The sequence below is a fragment of the Eleutherodactylus coqui genome, chromosome 2 (assembly GCF_035609145.1).
Source record: "Eleutherodactylus coqui strain aEleCoq1 chromosome 2, aEleCoq1.hap1, whole genome shotgun sequence".
Taxonomy (NCBI): domain Eukaryota; kingdom Metazoa; phylum Chordata; class Amphibia; order Anura; family Eleutherodactylidae; genus Eleutherodactylus; species Eleutherodactylus coqui.
This window is the reverse complement of record NC_089838.1, coordinates 335,276,150-335,291,654: the sequence shown is the minus strand read 5'-3', so window position 1 is coordinate 335,291,654 and position 15,505 is coordinate 335,276,150. Positions and strand designations below refer to the sequence as shown.

Below are 15,505 nucleotides of genomic sequence, written 5' to 3'. Positions count from 1 at the left end.
ACGCTTAAATTTGGCCCTAGAAAGGACCGTTGAGGTTCTTGAAGGCTACACTCACTCCTAACACTCTCCCTGCCTATGCACCACTTCTGTCCCTAATGCCGGGTGCAATGCTCTGCACTGCCGATTTTGAGAAAAAAAAAAAAAAAAAACACTGCTAGCAGCAGCCTACACACAGGTAGATGTGGCCCTAAGAAGGACCTTTGGGGTTCTTGAAGCCTACACTGACTCCTAACGCTCTCCCTACAGCAGCACCAGCACGATAGTACTTTCCCTCAGCTAACTCACAAGGCATGTGTGGCGAGCCGCGGGAGGGGCCGACTTTTATACTCGGGTGACATCTGATCGCCCCAGCCACTCACAGCAGAGGGGTGGTATAGGGCTTGAACGTCACAGGGGGAAGTTGTAATGCCTTCCATGTCTTTCAATTGGCCAGAAAAGCGCGCTAACGTCTCAGAGAGAAAACTGGAAGTAACCGGAACACCGCGTGGTGCTCGTTATGAGTAACGAGCATCCCGAACACCCTAATATTCGCACGAATATCAAGCTCGGACGAGTACGTTCGCTCATCTCTAATAATTGAGCATAGATTTTTATCAAAGACGACAGTCTGCCCCAAGGTGCTGTTGGTACTTATGCTGCTGCTGTCCTTGTAATCTGAACTTTGTACATGCCACGTGTTCCCATCCTGTGGATTTGGCCCACTGAGACAAGGCAACATACGTGACTTCCACCCACGGCAGGGCACATCTTTCGGTCTATTGTCAGACCTTGGTGGTTTATTGAAAGATTTGGGTACTCCATTACCTTGTCTCTCACTTCCTCCATTCTGGAAGGGATGTAAGTAAGCAGCCTTTTGCCACATTGTCTCGCTGCAGAATCTAACTTTAAATCAAATAGGAAACATTTGGCAATACAAAGTTATTAATACTTGCGATTTAAGCCCTTTGTATTTCTCACCTGCAAGGTGACCAGGTTCAAGCTTGCATCGGTAGTGTCTCTCAAACAGTAAAACTAACAGAGTATCCAAAGCTTTTCAGGCTTTGATGCACACATGGAGCTCAGCAACACTCTGACCTTCTTTTGAAAAATGTATTGTGAAAAAGCACCATGTTTGCTATCTTCCTTGGTATAATTTTTGTTCCAACAGACATGTGGGTCTTCTTTTGTCTTCAATGACACCCCTGTGCTCCGAGTGACTACTGGTGACGAGTGATTTTTTCAGTAATCAGGTTGGGAGTGATTGGCCCACTTTTCCAAAAACCCCATTCCATTGCATACTATTTTTACCAATTGATCAGCACAGTGCTCCCTAAATGTGTGGCTGTATTCCAATGCAGTTTGGGGAACCTGCACTACATTTGGTCTTGTGTGGCGCAGAGTGTTAAAGCAGCAGAATGCAGTCCTAAGCTCTCACTCATGAACTGAAGGTTGTGGTTTCAATGGTTCAGGTAGGCGGCTCAAGGTTGACTCACTCTTCCATCCTTCAGAGGTCGGTAATAAACTAATTACCTGAAAGCGCTGCAGAATAAGCTGGAGCTATACCAACAATAAGTCCCTTCCATAAGAGACCTTCAGGATGGCAGATTAGTGAAATTTGGAATTCGGAGTGGGTTGTTCTGATTCATTTTTGGAAAATGGGGCCAATTACTACTGACGCTATTATTCCAATGATTCATGTCTGGACACTCCACATATAAGAAGATAATAAAATACGCAAAGTTAAGAACACTTTTCATCCCAAACCAAAAAAGGAACCTGTTTGAGGTGGCTGCTGATGAGATTCCCGCATTTGTTAGATATGCCTGCGCACAAGGCTGACTGTGTTTTTTTTTCCCTCTCTGACATCCAGCTTGCTTCATAATTCTCACATGAAATTCGGGGGTCATTATCTGACTTCTGGTCATTTGAAGGAAGACATTGTGAAATTTTGGAAATCTCCTGCTTCTTGGTGAATGCCAGCATGTTAAAACACCACAAGTTCGGCGTGAACACTGGATCCACTCCTGCACCAGGTCTTTTGGATATCTACACTTCAATTTGTTTTTATATACGTTTTCTATTTTATTCCTATCTCCTTAGACGTAGAGATGGGGTTGTGAGGTTTAAGATTTAGTTACATCATGCAATATTTTAAAATTATGTGCCATTAATGCAATGGCACGCCTTCATAGACTGACTGTCAGAACACGAAGTAATGCAGTACTAGGATATTACATTATACTGTGTGACCAGTCATACAACTGCAAAAAAAATGTGAAAATAAGAAAGTTTTATTGCATATATTGAAAAAAGAAACAGTAGTACAAGTTAAAAAAGCCTTTTCAGTTGTTTCATCAAGAAAAAAAAAATTGGCGTAAGTGCATCCAGAAAAGTTCATCTTATTAAAAGAACACATTACTAATAAATATTATATGTATGTACACAGTGCCAGAATTGCACACCCCATATGCAAGAAAGAATTGAATAAAAAGTCATATGTATCACAAAATGCTACCAATTTAAAACTACAGATCAGCGTGCAAAAATGAGATCTCACACAAGCTAATCAACAGAAAAGTGATAAAACAAAAACTCTTGCCATAATCGTAATAACCCACAGAATAAAGATAAATATCCTTTTCATTGCGTTGTGAACAGCATAAAAGGCAAATGTTTGGCAAAAAGTTTAAAATCCCAGCCAGCTGAAAGGGCTGTATCTGATTGGCTGAGTGCTCAGCCAATCACAGGCAGCACTCAATCATTCATTGAATGACAGCTGAGTGCTGCCTGTGATTGGTCACATCACTTAGCCAATCACAGGCAGCACTTGTCTATTTATTGAATTCAATGAATGGTTGAGTGCTGCCTGTGATTGGCTGAGTGCTGTGACCTCTCTTCATACAGCGTGGGCATCAGCTGTTTACTACAGCTGACACCCATGGGCAATAGCTGCACCCCTGTGGGGTGGCTTGATAAGCTGCCTGTCAAATAACAGTATGACATAATGCTGTAGCATTACGTCATACTGCAGGAGCAATCAAAGCATTGCATGCTGTAGTCCCCCAGAGGGACTTAAAAGTAAAGTGAAAAAAGATCAATAATTGTAAAAAAAAAAGTAATAAAAGTTTAAATCACCCCCATTTTGCCATATCTGTAATTAAAAAATCAAAATTATAAAATGAAAATACATATTTGGTATCACCGCGCAAAGTCCGCTCTATCAAAGTAACACATTATTTACCCCGCATGCTGAAAGTCGTCTGAAAAAAAAAAAAAAAGAATGCCAGAAATGTACTTTTTCAGTCACCCTGTCTCCCAGAAAAAGCGCAATAAAAAGCTATAAAAAAAATTGTATGTATTCCAAATTTGTACTAACGGAAACTACAGGACATTCAGCAAAAAATAAGCCCTTGCACAACTACATCGACAGAAAAATAAAAAAGTTATCGAGCGCAGAAGATGCAGCAGAAGATAATTGAAAACTATACAAGTTTGGTATCGTAGTAATCGTACTGAACCATAGAATAAAGTTGTCATATTGTTTTTGTTGTAGTTTGTGCGCCGTAGAAACAAAACGCACGTTTTTTGTTTTCATTTTACTCCAAATTTTTTAAAAGTTTTTTAATACATTAAATAGCACAATTGAAAACTACAACTTGTCCCACTGAAAAACAAGCCTTCATACAGCGACATTGATAGATAAATAAAGTAGTCATGATTTTTTTTTAAAGGGGGGGGGGAGGAAAAAACGAAAATGGGAAAAAAAGGGGGACGAGTCATTAAGGGGTTAAAACCCTTCCACGAAAATCCATGCAGGACTTGCCATCAGCCCATTGCTTTCAATGGGACTGCAGAAGTGCTGATCCCTTGAAAGCAATGGGAGAACATTGCGATCCTCTTCTACAGCTGTCACAGTGTTCAGTGACAAGGGGACTCCCCGCGGAGATGAAAAAGAACCAATGCGACAGCTATGACAGCTTTGGCAGAGGATTCTTTACTCCCAGCGGGGAATATTTACACAGCAGTGGTGCAGGGAAGGGCTTATATTTCCCTGAAAATCACTGCAGGGGTTGTCGGCATCCTAGTGCTTTCAATGAGGTCCCCAGCAGCAGCCACGGCCCCATTGAAAGTGTTGCTGCACGGACCTGCATTCACACGTGTTTGTGCACGTACGTGGGTGTGTGGTTTTGTGCTCACCAATGTACGCATACGCACACGTTCATGTGAATGCACCCTTAGGCAGATGCTATTAAAACCTACTAGAGAATGGTGAGTGAAGACAGGGAGCTATAAAACACTCCACCCCTAAAGCATCTTCACTGCCTTCTGATGTGAGCTGGTGGACGAAGTATAATTTACAGGAGCTCTGATGAAGGAGATGGAATGCCAACATGGATCCACAATTCAGCATTAATGTTTTAAGTAATACTTTGTTTTTTTCTTGTTTCTTATACATGGAGCTTTGATTTTGCTGCCTTACTTGGCAGCGATATAGTTCTGAAATTAGAGAAGATAGAGAGATAAATGTTGTTCAATAGTTTCCTAAGAGCCGCCTTGATATCTCTATTACTCAGACTGTAAATCATAGGATTGATGAGCGGAGTTACAACAGTGTATAGCAATGATAGTAAGGTCTTTGCACTTTGCGGACGTGGAAATATGTAGATGAAAATAATGGACACGTAGAATATAGACACTGCAGTCAAATGAGCACTGCAGGTAGAAAAGGTCTTCTTCCTCCCAGTCACAGAAGGGATCTTAAGTATGGTGAAGATAATATACACATAGGAAATGATAATAATGATAAGCGGGCAAACTGCAAAGAGAATAGCCAAAAATAACGTTTCAATTTTCATTATAAAAGTGTCTGAACAAGAAAGCTCAAGGATTGGTTCCAAATCGCAGAAGAAATGGTCAATGATGTTTGGTCCACAGAAATCTAAATGACTCAGGGTTAAAAACATAATTAGCACCATAATAAATATCATCAACCAGAACAAAAGAATGACTTTTAGACAGAATGTGAGGTCCATGATAGAGTTGTAACGTAGAGGGTTACAGATGGCCTGATACCGGTCATACGACATCGCAGTCAGGAGAAGACATTCCAATGCTACAGAGGCCGCAAAGAAATGAAATTGAGTCAAGCAGCCGGCAAAAGACACGGAGCTTCCTTGATGTAACTCCACATGGAGCATGTTGGGTTCTATGGTGGTGGACATAAGGATATCTGAGAGAGAGAGTTGTGAGAGGAAGAAGTACATGGGAGAGTGGAGTGACCTGCTGGAGGACACCACCAGGATGATGAGGAGGTTCCCACATATCGTCACACAGTAGATGATCAGAAGCAGAAGGAAGAACAGAAAATGCAAACTTTGGACATTTTGAAATCCCAAGAGTAGAATTTCAGTCACTTCACTAACATTGTGATGTTGCATTTTCAGGGAGAAGAATTCTAACAAAATATTGTAAACTATAAGAAAGGAAATTAAGAGATGAGGTTAAAGTGAAGAAGAAGACTGATCTAATTGGCTCAGTCGTTGACGCTGTTTCACTGCAGCACTGTGGTCCTGAGTTCAAATCCAACCAAGGACAAGATCTATACGTTCTTCCCAGGTTTGCTTGGGTTTCCTTCCACACTCCAGAAAGAAACATAATGACAGAGTAATTTGGAATTTAGTTTCCAGTGCTTATTGGGGCACACATCTAAGTGAGTGGTGACAATCTCTGTGGAATATATTGGTGCTATATGAATGAATAAAATAGATATTGTATACGCAAAAATCATATTTACTGATTCCAATTTGTAGACATTTACATAATTTACACCTGTCACATTCAAACTGTTTAACCACTTAAAGCTATACGACATACAGTTATGTCCTGCAGCACGGAGTATGTATGAAGAGAGATTACGTGGCGATCTCTCTTCATACAATGTGGGCTCCAGCTGTTTCTTACAGCCGACACCCGCTCATTGGGGCTGTTAACCTTTTAAATGCAGCCATCAATTTTGACAGTGAAATTTAAATCCCCAGGCCAATGTACCGGGGTCTCATATTCTCCCCTGTGATAAGATCGAGGGTTATCATGCAGGCGTCATGTCAGCCAGGGACTTATAAAACCCTTGGGTGGCTTGAAAGGATGCTTGTTCCATCGTAGTATGATGTAATGCTATTGTATTGCATCATACTGCAGGAGCGATCAAAGCATCACATGTTCATGTCCCCTCTAAAAATAAGTTTTAAAATTTTTACTGATTATTAAAAAAAACTTTTGCCATATTTTTTAATAAAATAATCAAAATAATAAAGCAAAAATATATATTTGGTATTGCTGTGTCTGTAAAAGTTCAATCTATCGAAGTAGCACATTATTTACTCCATACAGTGAACGTCGTCAGAAGAAAAAAGAAAGAATGCCAGAATGGTGCATTTTTGGTCACCCTGTCCCCAAGAAAAAATGCAATAAAAAGCAATCCAAAAATCATATGTACTCTACAATCAAACTGACCTATAGAAAAAGTAATCATGTCATTTTTGTTGCAGTGTGTACGGCGTAGAAACAGAACACATTCAAAAATAGTGGAATTTCGTTTTTTTTTTTCCATTTAACTCCACTTAGAAATTTTAAAAAGTATTTCAGTACATTAAATAGTACCATTGAACAATACAACTCATCCTACAAAAAACAACAAGCCCTCAGACAGCTACGTCAGTAGATAAATAAAAGAGTTATGATTTTTTTAAAGGGAGGGAGGAAAAACCTGCAAATGGGAAAAAAAGAGCCATGTTCTTAATTGGTTAAAATAGTGTTATAAATTATGTTACTCATAATCTGAGAATTAGTTACATTATTTTTCACCATTTATATGATATGTATCATTGTCATATATGGAAGAAAGACAGAAAGAGGGAAAGAAAGAAAATGAAAGTAAGAAAGAAAGAAAGAAAATGAAAGAAAGAAAGAAAGAAAGAAAGAAAGAAAGAAAATGAAAGAAAGAAAGAAAGAAAGAAAGAAAATGAAAGAAAGAAAGAAAGAAAGAAAGAAAATGAAAGAAAGAAAATGAAAGAAAAAAATGAAAGAAAGAAAGAAAGAAGGAAAAGAAAAAGAAGGAAAGACAGAAAAAAGGAAAAGAAAGAAAGAAAGATGGTAAAAAAAAATAAGGAACAGTAAAAGGAAATTAACAAGACAAAAAGGAAAAAGATAAAATAAAATAATTTTAAAAAAAAGAATTAAGGAAGGAGAATGAATCATTGGACATCTGGCACTAATGACTATGTAGCAGTATAATATGGTATTTGACACTCATTACCAGATTTTTTTATGGTTTAGTAATATCATTTTTCTGTCTAGTGGAGCAGCATGACACTGATGTTTGGGAGAGCACGGCTCAGCATGATAAACAGATGCATTCTACTTACTGACTGCAATTCTCAGCATTTCCTTTCCTGATTTCTCCACCGTTTTAGATTTTTGCAGTTACAAGACATTTTGAAGATTGTGGTTCTCTATCAGACACAAGGTTACTCCTGAGTCTCATTTTATAGAGAATCTTACAGCAATTACACTGTGCAGTCATGGAGGATTCACACTGCTCCCTGTGGGGGATACTACTCTGAGGAGAAGTGTATGAACTTTCATAGAAGTTTGAAAGAAGTTTCACTTATTGCATTAAAAGTGTGAAGTTTACATTAAACCTCTTTAAGACACAATTTTTTTTAGCTTTAATTAAGTGTACCTGAACTTTAACTTGACTTTTCAGAATACTGTAAGTTGACACATGTGTGTACATGAGGGTAACACTATTTCTGGTCATTACATGACCATTTTTCATCTTCACACCAACCAGATAAGACGGGTCAAAAGACAGATATAAAAAAGAGCATAAGAATAAAAATCTACACCAGCCAAGATCTGTAGTAGATATCTTGTATAATTCCCACCAGTTACATAGTATTTTAGTCTGAATGAAGACAATGTCCATCTAGTTCAGCCTGTTTCAATCCCTTGTTGATTCATAAGAAGGCAAAAACCTCAAGAGGCAGAAGTCAATTAGCCCGTTTAGGGGAAAATTCCTTCCCAATTTTGTATTGGCAATCAGAATAATCCCTGGATCAACCTTTGATAGTTCCTACCTGACCGTAAGACCCGGGAACTCCACTCGTGAAAGACGTCTAGTCCCCTCTTAAACTCCTCTATGGATTTTGCCATCACTGTGTCTTCAGGCAGATAGTTCCACAGTCTCACTGCACTTACACCAAAGAACCCCCTTCTGTGCTGGTGATGAAACCTGCCTTCTTCTAGACGTAGCGGATGCCCTCTTGTTACTGTCGTAGTCCTTGGTATAAACAGATCATGGGAGAGATCCTTGTATTGTCCCCTGGTGTATTTATACCTAGTTATTTGATTGCCCCTTAGCCGTCTTTTTTCCAGGGTGAAAAGTACTAATTTGGATAGCCTCTCTGGATATTCCCGTCCTCTCATTGCATTTATTAATTTAGTTGTCCTTCTTTGAACCCCCTCCAGTACTGTAACATCTTTCCTGAGCACCGGTGTCCAGAACTGTGCACAGTATTCCATGTGAAGCCTGACAAGTGCCTTATATAGTGGGAGAATAATGTTCTTGTCCCTTGCCCCTATACCTCTTTTAATGCACCCCAATACATTTTCCTCCATTGCATTAATTGTCCTGTACTATTTTGTATCATCTGCAAATATTGATATTTTACAGTGCAGTCCCTCTATCAGGTCGTTGATAAATATATTGAACCGAATGGGGCCTTGTATTGAGCCCTATGACACCCCTCTAGAAATGATGGCCCAATCAGAGTACAAACCATTTACTACCACGCTCTGCTTTCTATCTCTGAGCCAGTTCTTTACCCAGATACACACGTTTTCACCCAATCCTAGCTGTCTCATTTTATATATCAATCTATTATGCAGCACAGTGTCAAATGCTTTAGAGAAATCCAGATATACCAAATCAAAAGTCTCCCCCAGGTCCAGTCTAGAGCTTACATCATCGTAGTAGCTGATCATATTGGTCTGACATGATCGACCCCTCATGAACCCATGCTGATGAGGAGTTATTCCGTTGTTTTCCTTGAGGTATTCTAGGATCGCGTCTTACCAGCCTGTAGTTACCAGGCTCTCTTTTGGACCCCTTTATGTAAATTGGAACCATGTTGGTAATGCGCCAATCCAATGGTACAACCCCAGTCTTGATAGTGTCCATAAATAAAAGAAATTGTGGTCTTGTTATCACATCACTTAGTTCCCTTAAAAACCCTAGGTGTATTCCATCTGGGCCCTTCAATTTATCGATTTTAATCCTGTTTAACCGACTCTGCACTTCTTTTTGTGTTAGGTATGCAATTAGTAGTGGGGGGTTTATTTTATTCCCCTGCATCTCGTGTGACATTTACTTTTCGTTCATGAATACACTTGAAAATAAACCATTAAATAGATTTGCCTTCCCCCCCATCGTCTTCTATGATTTTTCCTGCATTTTTTGTTAAAGGGCCAGTGCTCTTAGTGCAAATCGTTTGCTGTTAATATAGTTGAAAAATAGTTGCGGGTTGTTTTTGCTCTCTTTGGCGATCAGTCTTTCTGCCTCCTCCTTAGCAATTTTGATCTTTTCTTTACACATTTTGTTTTTTTTCCCTGTATGATTTTAGCGCTTCTTCTCTGCATTCTTGTTTTAGCAGTTTAAACACTTTTTTTTTTTCATTTATTACCCCCCTTACAGTCTTGTTGAGCCAAATTGGATTCCTTCTACTTGTGGTTCTTTTTTTAAAGGATATGAACTGCTTACATGAGCTAATTAGGATGTTTTTAAACTTTTCCCGTTTGTTGTTTGTATTGTTATTTTTGAGGATGTTGTCCCAATGAGGCCTTAGTCAGACGGGCGTTTTTTCGCGCGATTTGCGCATGCGCATGCGATTCGCGCATATATAGAACCAATGGTTTGCTATGGTATCGGTCACATGTCCGCTTTTTATGCGGATATGCGATAAATTAAAGGACACGACGATTCGCAGATCGCGCCTATCTGCGTTCGGCGTTTTATGTGCGCATCAAAATCCTTTTTTTCGCCGGCCAGTCTAAGTTTCATGCGCATTTTGATGCGCACGGTGATTTTTCTCCGGTCAGACGGGCGTTTTGCTGCGACGATTAACGCGGCTAGGTGCAGATTTTTCCCGCGATTTTTCACCCCGGTCACGCGATTTGCGCATGCGCATCCGACATGCGATCCGCAAATCGCGCGAAAAAACGCCCGTCTGACTAAGGCCTTAATGTTACTGATAGTAGTTCTGAGCAAATCAAATTTTGCTTTCCTAAAGTTTAGTTTTTTTGTCATTCCCTGGTAAGGTTTCTTATTGAATGACAGCTGGAAACTAATTATATTGTGCTCACTATTTTCCAAGTGCCCCTCAACCTGCATCCAATTTATTCAGTCCAGTTTGTTAGTTAGTGCCAAGTCCAGAGTGGCCCTCCCTCTAGTTGGCTCCCGCACAAGTTGGGTAAAAGCATAAGATAGTGGTGGCGCCTTGGGAGGTGAGAATAATAAAGTAATAATTGAGGGAGACTGTCCAATCCACTTGCGAACCACTCAGTGGAGAGCTGCAATAATGAACAAAAATAAACTCCCCATCAAGAAATGATGGGGGTCATGCAATGAATATAAAGAAGAGTTATATTGCGCTCCAAGCAAAAGTGAAATGGGTTGTACTCACTCAGGAGAGGAGAGGAACCCAGTATACACCTCTTCAATAAACTGAGTCATTTTGACCGCACAGATTGGCTGCGGACCCGGTTATACCTGACATAGGACGCAGGACTTACAGCATTATTATACAAGGCCTTCCTGGACCAAGAGAGGGGGGAGTTATTTACCCAGTTCCTCCCCTCTCCCGAGTATGTACACGTTGGGTAAGGCAGCTTTATTTAATTGCTCTCACGAACTTAACACCTTTGTGAGATTTGCAGGTTTAATTTTCCATTTTATATTTGGATAATAAAAGTCCCCATAATAATTACTTCATTGCGGTTTGACACTTCTTCTATCTGCCTTAATAATTAGATTTCTATTGCTTTTGGTGGTCTATGAAAAACCCCTATCAGTATTTTGTTATTATTTTCTCCCTGCATTTCTACCCACAGAGATTCCACATGTTCATCTCCTGCACCTATATCATCCAGTCCTAGGCATTAAGTACGATTTAATGTACAGACACACCCCTACTCCTTTATGTTCACCATGGTCTCTTCTGAAGAGATTCTAACCCTGTAAACTCACTGCCCAATCGCACTTATCATCAAGCCATGTTTCCGTTATTCCAACTATATCGTAGTTTTCATCAGTCATTCTTGCTTCAACCTCACCCACTTTACAGATCAGCATTCGTAGCCATACATTTTATATGGTTGTTTTTGCTCCTTAAATTCATTTTGCTATTAATGGTACTATTGGTTGTTCTGTCGATTCAAACTGTACTAAACCCACCCTTGCTTGACCCCCATTCACATTACTTTAAGTTTAAGTTATACATAAATGTGTCGGGTCTCTTCCAGACAAGCTACGTTATGTTTTCTAAAAAGTGGTGTGTAGTAGTGTAGATGGAAAAAATTCAGGTTTGTGCCAAAATTTGCAACTTTTGCATCTCATTTTAAGTTTGATAAATCTCCCCCACAGTTCATTGTCAAGAGCAATGAAGAGCAAACTTTTGAAAAGTTCAGTTTAGTGGGTTCATCAAATGTTTGCAAAAAGTTAGATTCGGTACAAATAACTTCAAACTGAACCAGAAGTTCACCAAAACCCCTAAAACTGATGGATAATACTATTTAAGAGAATGTTATACAGGGCTTTTATGGCTCTTTGACAGTGTTAAACACCAATATTATGGCGTAGTGTTGCGACAACCGAACCAATAGAACCATGTTTTGGGTAAATACTGATTGGATCACCATTAGCCTGTAGTTTCGCGATTTACTTTTCGACAGCTTTTTGAATCGGCACCCCTTTGCTATATACTAATCCAATGGAATATACCCCATCGCAATAAAGTCAATACATATAAGGACAATATACAATAGTCTATCACACTACTTAATTCTTTAGAACCCAGGTATATATGTCATTGGGACCCAGCAATTTATTTATTTTACTTCTTCCTAGTTTAGACTGGTGACTGATCAATGTAATATATTTATTGACTGGGCCAACTGTCACGTCCAGACCAGCAGTCTCAGTCTTAAAGGGCACCAGATGTTGAATCACCATCAGCTGAATACACAATTTAAAGTATTTTAGGTCCTCCTGCAGATAAGCATGAAGTGGCTTACACTGGTGTGGTACACAACTCAAAGGACATCAAGATACTAAACCAATGAAGAAAAGAAGTCAGGGCACTTATATGGAAAAAACAGTCAATTTCTGAATGTTTTGGAGATTTCATGCCACCAACTTTTATGCTGCTCATTCTTCTTCATCTCAACCTTGCTACCCTTCTTCTGAAACTCTCCAAACTTTTCTAAAAGCAATAAAAAGACCTCTTCTACATAAGTCCCATTCCAAATGGACTCCCTAAAATCACCTCGTTTAAGGACCTGTAATGCCAAACATGCATGTCAGTTGTCATCACAATTTAGTGATGAGTGATTATTGACGTAATTGGTTTGCGTCAGAATAGGGCTAATTTTACAAAAATAATCTTGAATCGGGATGACTGATTCCAATTACCATTAAAATCAAAGGGAGTGAAAATCAGGTTAATTAATTTGCCATCCTGAAGGTCGCTATTGCATCCAAAAGCCCCCAAACTGCATGGGAATACAGACACGCATCTGTGGAACACTGTGTTTATTAAAAAAGGTGGGTAAAAATAGTGTACAGTGATGTAAGGGTCACTTGGAGCACAGGGGTTTCACTGAAAACTAAAGGACCACATAGGGTCTACTAGATCAAACATTATGCCACATAACATAGCTAACATTGCACTTTTTTGCCATTAATATCATGCATTTTTTTTTAGCAAATTAACATTATTAAAATGTTGAGGAACATTTTGTTTTCCTACACAAAGGCAAGATTGCAAAGGCTCATGGATGTCAGAATGATAGACACCCCACAAATGAACCCATTTTAAAAATACAGCCCCTAATGTATTCACTGAGGGGGTCAGGAGTATTTTTACCCCACAATGTTTTTCCGGACTTTAGAGGAGAAAAAAATTAAATTTCATATATTTACAAATATTTCATTTTAAAGACAGTTTGTTTTTCTACAGTGTACAAGAAAATGATGATTTGCACCACAAAAACCGATCCCCCTGTTTGTCATGTGTTCAGAAACATGCCCATTGTGGCCCTAATCTTATGTCCGTATGCACAACGAAGCCCAAGCAGAATGGAGCAGCCGGTGGCTTTCAGAACAGACATTTTGCTTGAAGGTCTATTAGATCCCAACTTGTGGAGCCCTTGAGCAGCCAAAACGACAGATAATTCACACAAATGACCCCATTTTGAAAACTAGATCCCTTAACAAATTTCTCTTGGGCTATGCTGTGTATTTCGACTCCACACATTTTGAATGAAGCTAAGCAAAGCAGAAGGAAAAAAATGACAATTTTCATTTTTTTAAGCAATTAAGTCATTTTAAAAGCAGTTTTTCTGTACAGCACACAGACAAATTAAGACTTGCACTCAAAAATAGATCCCCCTGTTTGTCCTGTGTTCAGAAATATTACCCATTGTAGCCCCAATCTGCTTACAGGACAGATGGCTCGGCTTATAATAGAGGGAACACCTTTTGGCTTTCAGGGTACGACTGAAAATATTCCAGACCCTTTCGCCAACTTGAAGAGCCAGCAAGGTGCCAAAATGATAGAACGCCTCCCACAAATTACCCCATTTTGAAATCTAGAACCCATAGCCCATTTATCTAGGTGTGTTCTGAGCATACTGATCCACAGATTTTTTTTTTTCCCAAAAATTATTATAAAGCATGGGGAAAAATAAATAAAATGTGATTTTATTTTCACAAATATTGTTGGAATAATTTTATACATATATAGATCAAATGCAATACTATACTATATGAGATCATTATTTAGTTTTCCTCATGTGTATTTAGTCTGTAAGCCACTGACCTGCTTCAATAAAGCTTTTTATGATAAGGAGATGGTTGTGGTAAGGTTAGTGTGTCTGGAGAAACAACCTTTAGACACCTTATCTCATTCCATTGTAAGGGTGCGGGCAGACGAGCGCATAAACGGCGCGTTTTTGCGACCAAACGTATATACGTGACCATCTGAGGCATTGGTTTCGAATGTATTCGTTCACATGGGCGATTTTACGGCGCGTAAAAACGGCAATTCGAAAAAAAACGGAACATATGCGACCGAAATACGCGCCAACGCATATTCGATCGCCGAAAAGACCGTTTGCAAAGTAGGAACAAACGAAAATACACTTTCTAGCTCTGGTCGTGATCGGTGAAAAACGATCGCTCGGGCGATTATACGTTGCGCTCGTGCGAACGTAAATACGCCTACGCTCGTCTGCCCGCACCCTCAGGCTAACTTCAATATGCAGATAATGGATTGAATTGTCAGCTCAGCACTCATTACTTAATGGGAGGGGGAGGACTTTTAATTATCTATAAGCAGCAATGACCATAAAGCAGTAGACAATTGCCTTTTTGCATAGCTGGCATGTGTTAGCTGTGTGTATATGTATAGTCTCTGTATATATATATATATATATATATACACGCACAAAATAAAAAGCCCTTACGCTTCAACTTGTGTCTAATAAAGGCTCTAATTGGTAACTGCAAATACTTCCAACTTTTTTGTCCTTCGAGAAAAAGTTGGAAATATTGCATGGGTCCTTTTTTCTTGCCATAGGAATTGTGGGTCCTCCCACTGCACACTTTTGTGGGCCCTTCAAAAATCGAGGCCCTGGATCCAGCCTCTTCACTAGGACTAGCACGGCCGTGATGTGTAAAGCAGCTGAAAGAGGTGGGAAATCTCCCCTTCTGTCGCTCCGCTGCTCTGGTGGAACTTCTGTGGGGAATTCACAGGTGCAGAAGTAAGGGAAGCCACTTATTTTCTCCTTTAAAAAACATTAACTGAGGAGCACTCTCCTCGGGAGTCTGCTCTTCTTCCCGGCTTAGCAACGCCCCCCATACTAGGCTACTGAAGGAAGCAGCACAGGTTATTGTTAAGTACTCACCGTAATCTAAGAAAATTCCTGGAGAACAGAAGTCCCAGAAGATTGGAGGACAAATGTTGTCCGTATTTTCAAAAAGAGGAAGAGGGTGAATCGAGAAAGCTACAGGCCTGTGAGCCTGATCTATATACCAGGAAAGATCTTTGAAAAAACTATTAAATTGCATATATGCAAATACTTAGATGAGAGTGAATAACCAGAGTCAGTATGGGTCTATAATAAATGCCAAACTAATCTAATTTCCTTCTGACAGAACCACCGACTGGGTAGATCAGTGAAATGCAGT

At 39.5% G+C, this 15,505-nt stretch overlaps 1 protein-coding gene across 1 annotated transcript; it reads right to left on the bottom strand.

The window, feature by feature from the left end:
• Positions 1-4,427: 4,427 nt before the first annotated feature.
• LOC136610393 (olfactory receptor 6B2-like) lies at positions 4,428-5,417 on the bottom strand. Its single transcript, XM_066589624.1, has one exon. The coding sequence runs from the start codon at positions 5,415-5,417 to the stop codon at positions 4,428-4,430; it is 990 nt and encodes a 329-aa protein (XP_066445721.1).
• Between the last annotated feature and the right edge of the window lie 10,088 nt (positions 5,418-15,505).

What these genes read in the sequence shown, in the direction of transcription:
- LOC136610393 (XM_066589624.1), bottom strand. Translation starts at nt 5,417, where the DNA reads ATGCAACATCACAATGTTAGTGAAGTGACTGAAATTCTACTCTTGGGA.